Below are 12,224 nucleotides of genomic sequence, written 5' to 3' on the forward strand. Positions count from 1 at the left end.
TAGAACCTTTTCAAGTTTGTGACCTGTAACATAATTATATTGATAGCTTTTGGATTGTGGGTTCCAAATGTTCATCCTTGATCACTGACTTGGCACAAATTTAGCAGTTTTTGACCTGTGACTTTGAGTTAGATTATGAGTGCAAATCTACTTTCAGAAATGGCCTGTTTGTTGCCCTTGTCACATCACATGGGTATACAGAGCTATCATAAGAATCCTCCATAAAATTTTCATAATGATTGGATTAATTGTAGAAGTGTTTCTTGCACTGTGTAGCATGTACAACGTGATTGAAGATGAAGGGGAATGACCACTGTTTTTTTTTTAGTATTGGAAAGTATACACTTGAATTGAAGTTATAAAATTAATAACAACTACTAGTGCATGTTTGTGAAGAAATATACTGACAATAAAAAAAATCTATACACAGAAATTATGCATTCTTACTATGTATAACACCTTAAAATCCATTAAACTTTAGTTTATGTGTTACAAATCAAATACATTAAACATGTTTACAACTAATGTGTTTACACTTGTTATACTTACTACTAGTATGGCAGTTATCCTAGGATCACAGGTCTGAGTAAAATTTATGAGTATCCACATTGGCTTTACAACAACATACTTTCTTTCTGCACACGAATATATACTGACTGCACACGGATGTTTCAAAAGTATCCATATTCTAGTTATTGTAGTGGAAAATACACCAGCAACATTGTAACTAACAAGATCCATTTGATCCCACAGTACATATGGCAAATTTTCAGTGGCTAATATTATCATTGAAAATAGTAGAGTCCTTAATGTATCTTTATCTATTGCTAGCTGTATTAGATCAAATCTAATCTTCTGTAAACCAAAAACATGTTTAGATGTTTCTGTCAAACTTCTAAAAACTTCAGTTAAAAGTAATAATATGAGAATGGCAAAATAATCGATCATAAAAAATTCAATACATACTGGTAACATGTTTAAGCTATCTTCTACAATATGGCATGAATAACAAGTGCTGTAAGTAATCCTTATGTAAACAGAATCATTTTTGTGATATTTATTGTCATCAATTAATTCACTTAACTGAATAAATGTACTATATCCATACCCATGAAGTCTCATGTTCTTCATCTTCCTTTTAGCACATTCATTACAGGTATCATTGCTAAATAACATTACTTCTCTATGATGGTCACTATCACTGTTTTGGTTTAGCAGTTCTATTATGAATGTTCCTTTCATTGGCCACTGGCCAGATTCTTGTAGTTCATCATCATATGCACCTGGCATGACAAAAAGGTAAACAGATACATGTGTGCCAATACCACCAAGAGTTCCAGAACAATCAATATCAGCAAACATCTGGTATCCTCTCTCAAAGGAAAAGAATGGATCGCTAGTCCACCTTTCACTGTTTTTGGTCTTTTCAGTAAAGTTAGAAATTTTTAAAATTACTGGAGTAACATTGCTATAGTGGTCCAGTTGTGTAGCCCACGAGTCTAAATTCAATGAAACATTATTATTGAGCTGGTTGCCATTTGATTTAGATTGTTTCAAAATTTGTACAGTGTTGACATCAGTGTAATTGCATGTGGACTGCCTGGTGGAAGAAATGCTTTCTATTTTCAGTATCATTACAATGTAGATGAGTAGTATCATTATTGTTACCAAGGAAACTATTACAAAACCTTTGTAGCACACATTTATTACTTCCACTTGCTGTGGCCTGTCTTTTTCCTCAGCTTCCCTCCTGGAGAAATGCTCTTTGTTAGCTTCACAAATTGTTGGTGTACATGCTGTGGCAGCACAACAATAAATACTTAACAAAAGATTACAATATAATAGTTATCTATATGCACATGCATTGTACAATATACTCTGCATCAAAACTAATATTTGCAACACTTAATTGGGTGTCAATTTATCCAAGAAACAAGTTGATACTTTACTTGTACAGGTTTGGTATAAATATATAGTAGACAACTCCTTCTAATGTGATAAACAACCCTGCATCGAAGGCCATTGAGACATGTTACTTGTGAATTGACACTTTTGTGCTACAAGCAGAAAGAAATGGAAAACAAAGGTACTGAAAATCAATTGCACCCTATACTGATTTGATTTGATTTGATTTATATATTTAACCTCCAAGCAATTGGATACAGCTGTTCTTCCTTGCTCGGAGGGACACATTACAATACATAGATAATACACACAAAACTAAACAAAGCAAGCTGTAACCAATACAAAAACAACCAAGGTAAACAACTTACAACACACACACACACACACACACACACACACACACACACACACACACACACACACACACACACACACACACACACAAAAATAAAAATACATGCATATAGTTACAATCATATTAATGTTATCAAAGGAATGAGTCACAGTGCCGCTTAAGGACATCCACATACTCATAAAATGGAGAATTAATACAGTCAGTTACAGATGATGGTAATGCATTCCACCATTGAATAGTTTTATAACAAAAAAAACGTTGAGTAAAGCATAAGCGGAACATAGGTATGTTCGCAAAATACAATGGTGTCCTTGTACTATATAAGAAGTAGTTCCACCGAATACAATTGGTGGTTCAAGTGGAATACATTTAACTGGTGGTACTGTTGGTACATTAAACACAGTGATTTAAACTGAATAAAATAAGGCAGTGGCAACCATTGCAATCTATGATAAAATTCAGACACATGTTCATATTTCTTTAGGTCATAACACAACCTTACTGCACGGTTCTGCACCCTCTGCAGTAGAGTGTTTCCCAGTGATGGTCCCCAAACTGTTACACAGTAAGACAAATGAGACAATACCAGGGATTCCAATAACATCTTCATCAAACTATTGTCAATAACATGTCGATGAGACCTAAGCAAACATAGATCATACGACATTTTACGGCACACATTAGCAACGTGGTGGGTCAAAGACATAGTAAAGTCAAAAATACTGTGGTATGTCAAAAGGCACAAGCCAGTCCAAAGTAATGTCTAGCTGTAAATCACACCAAAATCAGCCATTGTTTGTCTGAAGACAACTCATGCACAGTCATTCAGTCAGCCAATCAATCAGTGAAATATACATTGTATCATACACAGTACAGTGGTGCTGTATAGGGATCATGAAGGTTTGGGCTTTTCTTGCCAAAAAGATCGCAGGATCACAATACCTTCATGGTGCCTTGGCAGTAGTGTTGTACCGATTCCCACTTATTAGGAAAACCCAATATCCGATATATTTTTACCCTATTTTACTGATAGTTAACCAATAAACGATTGTAGGTCTCTACAAGTTACACCTGTGCATACTCCACTAAAAGTACAGCTAATAAAGCGAATGCTGTGAGGTTGTACACTTACCTCAACTCAAAGTTGCTAGTCAGACAAGTGGGCTACGGCTCCAACCATCACTGTTTATTATTATTGTGGTTACCACAAAACATAAACAAATTACCTAAGTACATGCCAGAGACTTTGACACCAGGGTAGTTGGAAAAGGCGGATACGGTCGGACACGGACATTTTAAAATACACTTTTACATTTATATTATTTTTCATACCTAATGTTGTTTTTACAATAGCATTTGCTTCCAGATCCAGGTATCGATCTTGTCATAGCGCTTATCCATTTATAAGCGCATGTGCGAAGGATAGATTAGCACTCAAAAGACCATTATAGTGTTGTACACATGCTCTAGAAATCTAATTCAGTGTCATAGAGATTAAGCTGACATGTCCCAACCTAATCTCATAGGCCAGGTCCTTGAAACCCTGGTGTAACCTTATACTAAATTATTATTAGCACTTTACAGTGGCCAGCACTGAAGGTCTGACAGCAACATGTGCTGTAGCCTTTGGATTACCTAACCTAACAGGAACTGGAGACTTTAAATGATTACTTAACCTAGCTGACAACAAGGTGAAACAAAAAAAAGGACTAAAAAGCATAAGATTGTGGATTTGGCCTGCTAAGCTGGCATACAAGCTAATCTTATATACAATTATATAACTCTGTATTGGAATTTAGAGCATGTGTACAACACTATATGGTCTTTGGAATTCTATGGAGTGCTGGTCTAGTTCTTCGCACGTGTGCTTATAAATGCATAAGCGCTATGACAAGATTGACGCCTGGGTCTGGAGGCAAAGACTGCTGTAAAAACAACATTAGGTATGAAAAATAACTGTTACATAAATGTAAAAGTGCTTTTTGAAAATGTCCATGTAATCTGCTGGCCACAGCCCATTACAACTGATTTCCAATTATGGTAAAACAGCTAACTAGACAGATTTTATCAACATCATGGGACAAGCCTGACTTTGTGTATGTGAATTGTGAAATAAACGAATATGAATTACGGTATACACATCATTATCAACATTGTAGTGAATGTAGCTATCTTTTATGTAGGTAATGAATTTGAAAGCAGGTGGCAGTTGTTCATTACATATATAACAATGTGAAGCAACATGTTTGTTTATGCAATTGAGTATTCAATATTTTACATTATAACAGTTACTGTAGTTGTGAGGCATCCAGTATACATACCCATGTAGGTGTCGGAGAGACTGAGCAGCAGTCAATGTCATGAGTATATGTAGCCATATGATCTAGCTAATAAGTAGCTACAACACGTCTCCTTCTCGTATACTCACAGTTTCTGCGTCTTCTTTCATCCCTCTGCTCTGTTGTTTCAGCATTCCTATGTATTTGATACAGTTCCCTCCTTTGTGTAAGTCTACGTTCTCTTGCTTCACTATCACCCATGATCACCCATTGAGCTCTTGTTTGTTGTATAGGTTGGCAGTGTTCAGTTTATAGCATGTCTCCATCGCAATGGTATATTTGCGGTTTCTTCATCTTCTTTCATCTCTCTATTCTGGTGTTCTCCTTCACGCAAGTCTATGTTGATTCATAAACGTCAAGACTGAAGTAAGCCAAAGGTAACACATTGAACATCCAGTAATCTACTCTGTTAACTTTAATTTATCTGTGGCATTGACAATGACAACAAATAAGGAAGTCCAGTAATCTACATCGCTAACTTCGCCGTGACATTGATGATGACAAGTACAAATAAGGAATTCCAGTAATACACACCATTAATTCCGTCTGTGGCATTGACAATGACAAGATGTCTCGGGATATTATCGTGGCTTTTTGTGTGTGACACTTAAGAACTTGTAAGGTTTGTTTTTCGTATTTAATTGTTAACTTGCCCTGTAATGAATGATGACAAGATCTCTTGCTAATGTGGGGCTCGCTCAGGCTCGCCCCAACTATCAGCTTCTACCAATTACCAATCTGATTATCAGTACAATTTTACTTGGCAGTATTGCTTAGGTATAACCAAGCCTAATAGCTGATCCAAAATGCTAGTTGCTATGAAATTTTAAATTTTGTTATAGTAGAATTTTCTGCTGACTGCCTGACTTACTTATGCCTTCTGACAATCATAATATGATAATGGCTAAGGCTATGGGTTTGATTTTTTCACTGCTGGATGTTGTTACAGATGCCTTTTGGCATAACAGTGTATGAACAATACATGCATCATGCATGGTCTAACCTTTGTCCTCCTTTGTGTCCCAGTTATTTTGTTGACAACATCCCTGTGGATGGCTATTACGCTTATCGTCTGTATTTTCTGTAGTGACTAATCATGATTTATTGTACAGATACTTCTTGTACTGTTCTTCATTTGTAATGCTGTGTAACAGGCAGAACATAGCTGAATATGGCCACTTTACTTTTTGTTATTAATTTTGATTGTTGGGATGCACATCCAGATACAAAATTATGGTATGTCTGGTGCCATTCCTTTTTGATACAGTATACGCACAGTAATTATGTCATAAAAAGTAAACAAACGAGTAGGAGGAAAAATTAGGAATTTTAAGTTGGATTAAAACAAGTAGTGAAACAAGGGAATGGCTGAAAAGTAGTGAAACAAGAGAGATTGCCAGATATACTAGCAGACATAAGCTACAGCTGTACATCATTGTGTTTAAATTCACTCAATGCTGTCAAATCTCCTGGCATGATCAACAGTGTGCGATGACTACCACTCTTCTTAACATCAAGGTTAGTTACATTATGCATGTCAGCATTGAAATCGGACCTATACCTTGAAGTTGGTTTTGCAATAAAGGAGGTGAATTTAGGTTTAGCTGTGTGCTTTATTAGAATTCTTAATAAAAACATGCATGAGCAATTCCTATACGAACCACTATCATGGTTCATGATCAACATGCAGCTACAAAAGTTTTCAAAGTGATTACCTAACCCAGGGTTAACTAAAACTTCAAGGCATGTGCCAAGAGCTACATTTAGGGCACTTCACTGGTGTATTAAGTTAAGTAAATGGGTAGCTACACGAAATCAAACAGGTAATATATATATTAATCAGTCAGCTGGTGTGGCTCAAAATAAGTTACAGACAGCACAATAAATTTCCTATAAATGGGTGTGGCTTTGTGCATATCTATAAGCTTCCACACGCCTTACTGATAAATTAGAGCAGCAGCTCCATGCCTGCAAACAATATCACACATTCCCGATAATTGGGCGTGGCTCACAAAAGAAGCTAGTTGCTACAAAACTAGACTAGAACTTGTACAATAACTGTGCATTTGTATAACCAAATTGATCAATAAGTGGGCATGGTTCCACATAAGCTTGCAGACAGCAATGGATATGGATTTGAGCATAACTACAGACTGCACTACATACTGATCAATGGGCATGACTCGATGTATGTCTGCAGACAATCCCTATAAGTGGACATGGCTCAATAAAGAAGCTTAGGGTAGCAGTGGTGGATCTAGAGGGGGTTTCAGGTTGAGGAAGTTTTCAATAACTGTCAGGAGCAGATTCAGAATTTTTGAAAGGGGAGTTTCACTTCGGAATTGCAACTTTAGCCTAGCTTAAGTTGAAGACCCAAAAAAAGTGACTACCTACTGTTGAACGTCGTAATGGTGATTGTAAAGGCAAAGTATGAAGTTTGGCTAGTAGAAAAGTCCTACTATGTATAACTGCTGGTGATTTTATCACCCACACAAATTGTAAATAAATTAGGGGCGCGTGCACTATTTTCAGAAGGGGTTTCAGCTGAAACCATTGCAACCCCCTGTATCCGCCACTGAGTAGATTACAATGCCTTACTATATATAGTTCACATCGCCAAGCTGATATGTGATCCAATCTGGGTCAGACCTGGCAGTGGATTACCGGACAATATGTATGTGACCTGGTTGATCAATTAAACTCTGGATCCGTTTCAACGTTGATGCATATATACAGTAAAGTGGGAGATACCATGTATCCTAACACAAGTTATAAGATTCCAAGTCAGGAAAATAAGTTTAAATGTTCCCTGACCATCTACTGATGCACAGCTGCAGCTGGACAAAGTTGACAGGTCCATATTAGTCTTGTGTAGCCACACTACTTACCTTGTGTGGGAGTGAAAACAAGATGATGCTATGCTACCTCTAAAAACCAGGCGTGCATGTGGTTAATTCACAGCTAAATGGAAAATTAATCAACTATTTAGCTATATACAAACACCATGTATTTTAGCTAATTATGTAATATAATATAGCTATCTAAAATTCGTTATTCAGTTATTGTAATTCCATTTATTTCATAATTCACTGAATAATTAATCAATAATTATTATGTTGCTATGCAATGCTAAGGAAGCATAACTTGCACTTCAAACTACAAATCATGCACAAAAGTGTATTCTCAACTGTTTCATAAAGTGTCTATCATTTTATCTCATGCAAATTCTCTCAATGCTGCCTTCATTTTCATCTATGTAAGTACAGGAGATGCTCCCTTTCGTTAACTCGAAGGGATATGCTATCTCTGGTAGTCTACGAGGCCTACAACTTCTACAAAACCCAAAGGGAAGGTAATTCATAAAGTCTGTATATAGAGTTGCCACACATGCTAGCTGCATTTACTATTTAATGGTTTTTTCTCACATAGGTAGGGTTTTAAAATTGACATCTTCGAAATAATTCACTAATTGTTGGACTAATTTCTTGTTGTTAGCTAGGAGTGGTAAAAATAAACTAATAGGCATTTAGACTAATAACTTCAGACTGTCATGATTGAGTATGGTTATAGCTACTAATAGCACTTTAGGCTAAAATCATGTCAATAACTATCAAGGGCTAAAGTTATGGCTGCTAAAAACACTGAGCAAGATGTCAAGTGATAGTTCAACCTAAAGGTGGACCGATACCGATACCAGTATCGGTATTGATGCCGATACCAGTGGTATTGGTATTGGATCGGTATCGGTAATACAAGGTACAGATACCACAGTAGACACTTACCACTTTTATTAAACCATCTCTAGCTAAGTTTCCAGTAGCTAATAACTTAGTTGAGCTAATCAGTAACTTAACAAAGTAGCGAAACAAAGCCTTTGTTACTCTTTTCCAAGTATTGCTGCAATTGCTCCGTGTGTATTCTAATATATTAGAGCACGTGAATCCTTTGTAATTAAATGGTAGTGCAGTTGTTCCTCAAGAAATAAGTTTATGACTACTTGGCTTGCTTTTTCATGAAAAGGTTTGGTTGAAAAGCTGTAACAAACACTGTACAATTATCGGCCGCCCACGCAATTAATTGCCTTATCAATAAGCATACAAGAAAATTACCTCAAATCAAGAAATTAGTAATCCACAATGATGTTTATCATGTTTAGCTGTTACACAATGAATATTTTAAAACTTGATTTAACTGAGATCAATCAATTTTAATAGCTAGCTATGTATCACAACAATGAAATTTCTATAATAAACTTGTCTAGGCTTCAATGTATAGTATCGGTATCGGTATCGGTATCAGCAAATAATTTCAGTACAAATACTTGCATTGGAAATATTGGTAAAAAGTGGTAACGGTCCATCTCTAGTTCAACCTTCCTCCATTAGCAAACTTTCACCACGCACAAAAGTATTGGTAGTTTGATTGGAGAAGCATGATGGTCGTCGCTACATCATTTAGAAACTATTTTGGGTTCCAAAAATGAGTTTTCGTCCACGAAGACCAAGCAAATGATAGCCAAAACTTCCTTACACCACAGTAGTAAATAAAGAAGTCACATACCAAGTATGATTAAATTATTAGCTGCTATGCAAAATTTGCATTCATCATTTGCTTTCTCAACTAGTGAAAAACAGAATTCTCGATATAAAATAACTAAAGATCCATAAAATATAAGTAGCACCAAGGTTTTTGTTGTTAGGACTAGGAGCTGTAACAATAAACTATGCAGTATTGTGATTAAGGATCATCGTTACTGGGAGTTATAGCTCGTAATCTCGTGATTTGCAGATATTTTGATGGATTTCTATCTTCCAAGAAAGTAACAGAATTTACCACCATTGCAGCTGTATTCAAGTTAGTCCAACATGTAACAGCAGTAAGCAAATTATTCTGAAGATGCTGATTTTTTAAATGTGCCCCAGCCTATTATATGTTCAAAATTTACTTATTATGCTTTTGAGCAGGGCAACCCTATCACGCTCAAAATTATGCTTACAAAATCAAGGTTACGCTAGAGAAATGACTATTTTATTAAGCACATTAGTGTTTTCTGACTGCTATATTAGAGTAAGTAACTGCTATATTAGAGTATCTCAAACTTATTTTTATAAGCGTGAATAACCAGAAATAACGTATAATGTGACTTAATTTGGCTAAAGTTTCAGCTTCGTAAGACAAGCAGTGTGAGAAATATAGCAGTAGACACCCGGACGAGCAAAAAATCAATATGTATAGAAGACATCAAGAAAATAATCTACAGGTGCTTACATAAACCATCTTAACTTACTGATACAATGGCATACAGAGTTGACATTTTGCTCATTGCATTCGCCATGAATTTGTGAATCCACTAACGTATAGTTTTTGCCAAAGGTATTCTTCTGTGATCCGGAAGGAAGGCGAATTCATTGAAGAAAAATCGTCATACATTCTTTTGTCACCGTAACGTAAATAAACATCCGTAACTCAGAAATCCACCTGTGTATGAAGATAAAACAAGGATTTGTGAACTCTCTATGACTAGAGGAACACGATGATGCCAAGGATTTATCCACTGGAGTTTCAATTCACCGACCAGCAAGGCAATAAATACTTGCATAAATTTTTTTCTGAAGCTTGCATTTTTTACCCATTGTTTTTGAATGTGTTTTATTACAAAAGTACTATTGCATGTAGATTGATGGTTTTCTAAAATTAGGTCACATATTGACAGTGATCATTTGCTTTCTTTCAGGCACGCACATTGCACATTTTAATTAAATTTTCAAATATTGTCCCTATTGTGTTAGCATTATGCTTGATGCTTTTGGTTACCTATTATGCTTTAAATTATACCAGCATAATTGGCCAAGGCCTAATGTACAGACAAACATAGGTAGATACACTGTAAAGATTTATAAAACCCCAGATACAGGATGCAGGGGCGGATCTAGAAATTTTCAGAGGGGGTTTCTGGTTCTCTGGAATTGCAACTTCAGCCTAGCTACAAGTTGAAGACCAAAAAAAAAGAAGAAGGTCACTACGTGGTTTTGAATGCTGTGAAGGTGATTTCAAAGGCAAAAGTATGAAGTTTAGCCAATAGAAAAGGCCATAATATAACACAGTATGTATAACGTTTTGTAGTTTTTATCACCCAGACGAATCATAGGGCCTGCGCTATTTCAGAGGGGGTTTCTGGAAACCCCAGAAACCCCCCTAAAACCGCTCCTGGGATGGTACACAAGCAGCAAACCCAATATTCCTGTTGAAACACTCCTTGTATGCTTAATCTTAAGAATTTAGCACCTTTACCAGCCTTTAGAAATCGTGCTCTGGGTGTTTAAAATCATTCTTGTTATTTGCTGAGCTTGAATAGACCGTCACTACCCAGCAGTACTCTTTTGCAAGACTTTTCAATGGGAAAATAAGGCTGTATAGGTTAGTGGCAACTTTTGTAGACTTGTACTGTGTATACCTCACTGGATTAGTCTATGGAGTATACATTTTGCTTAAACAGTAGTTTAAGACCTATAGTTTTGCATGATGATGTAGCCAGTGCACTATCACTGCAAGTTCTTGAGGAGATTTTAGAAAACCTGTAATATGACTTTATGAAAGACAAAGAGCCGAGTAGAAATAAGCTGACTAAATCTTCATACAAACTATAGGTCTTAAGCTACTGTTTAAGTGAAATGTACACTCCATAGACTAATCCAGTGAGGCAGTACAAGTTGACAAAATTTGTCACTCATCTGTAAGGCCATTTCTTATATTTCCCATTGTGAAAGAGTACTATGGGTAGTAAAAGTCTATTCAAACCCAGCAAATAACAAGAACAGTTTAAAATCATCCTCAGAACACCCAGAACACGATTTCTAAAGGCTGCCAAATTCTTAAGATTTGTCAGACAAGGAGTGTTTCAACAGAAGTATTGGGTGTGCCATCCCGTACCTGGGGTTTATAAATATATAGGCGGGCGGGCGGGCGGGCGGGCGGGCAGGCAGGCAGGCACACACACACACACACATTTTTTTTACGAAACCAATTTCAGTAAACTAGGCATGCTTGGTTGGCTGTGGATGTGCACCTGGTATATAATAGTCATGGTCTAGTCACATGGAACTTGACTAGATTTAGCTAGAGCTATTAGCCAACACATAACTCATAAGTGACTCTGGGACTTTCTGTGGAGTACTAAAAATTCTTAAAAGATGAAAATTCACCTGGTGAGACATTGCTGTAATAGAATGTGATCCTTTCTTCCATCCTTTCTACTAAAAAATCACATTTAGCAGAGCATTTCATCACACACATGAATTTCTGAAATCGTTTCTTTTCTCCCACCAATAGTTCTGGACGAAGATACTTTTCAAGGAACTTTTCGACCTTCTTTTTACTTGTATTTTCGTTACATAACTCTTCTTTGTCATCGAATTCAATAACCCGTTGTGATATCAAATCAGAGAACAAATCATCAATTGGTAGCGCCTTACACAAATCGCTAGTATTGTCCACCAATGCGTTGTACTCAGGACAATACTGAGAAGAGCCTTCGCTGTTCATATCCTGACGTTTCGTTTCGATACTCCTTGACTGGATCGATGATTGGCACTACATTTGGTCAAACGGCGCGGTATAGCCGTATG

General features: G+C 36.4%; 1 protein-coding gene across 3 annotated transcripts; it reads right to left on the minus strand.

The window, feature by feature from the left end:
• Window positions 1–313: 313 nt before the first annotated feature.
• On the minus strand, window positions 314–12,224 carry LOC136240049 (uncharacterized). 3 transcript variants are annotated; one of them, XM_066030866.1, is made up of 3 exons: window positions 11,802–12,224; window positions 1,109–1,796; window positions 314–855 (listed from the first exon to the last, which is right to left on the minus strand). In XM_066030866.1, the coding sequence occupies exons 1-3, from the start codon at window positions 12,139–12,141 to the stop codon at window positions 837–839; spliced, it is 1,047 nt and encodes a 348-aa protein (XP_065886938.1). In that variant the 5' UTR covers window positions 12,142–12,224; the 3' UTR covers window positions 314–836. The 3 variants fall into 3 exon arrangements, with proteins under 3 accessions (XP_065886938.1, XP_065886936.1, XP_065886937.1); XM_066030864.1 differs by having other exon boundaries at window positions 314–1,796; window positions 11,802–12,223; XM_066030865.1 differs by lacking the exon at window positions 11,802–12,224 and adding an exon at window positions 4,582–7,601 and having other exon boundaries at window positions 314–1,796.

The sequence above is a fragment of the Dysidea avara genome, chromosome 12, assembly GCF_963678975.1.
Source record: "Dysidea avara chromosome 12, odDysAvar1.4, whole genome shotgun sequence".
Lineage (NCBI taxonomy): Eukaryota > Metazoa > Porifera > Demospongiae > Dictyoceratida > Dysideidae > Dysidea > Dysidea avara.

Coding starts and splice junctions, on each gene's coding strand:
- LOC136240049 (XM_066030864.1), bottom strand. CDS start 12,141: ATGAACAGCGAAGGCTCTTCTCAGTATTGTCCTGAGTACAACGCATTG. Junction 1,797..11,801: donor TTACAGCAATGTCTCACCAG/GTGAATTTTCAT, acceptor GTGCTGCCACAG/CATGTACACCAACAATTTGT.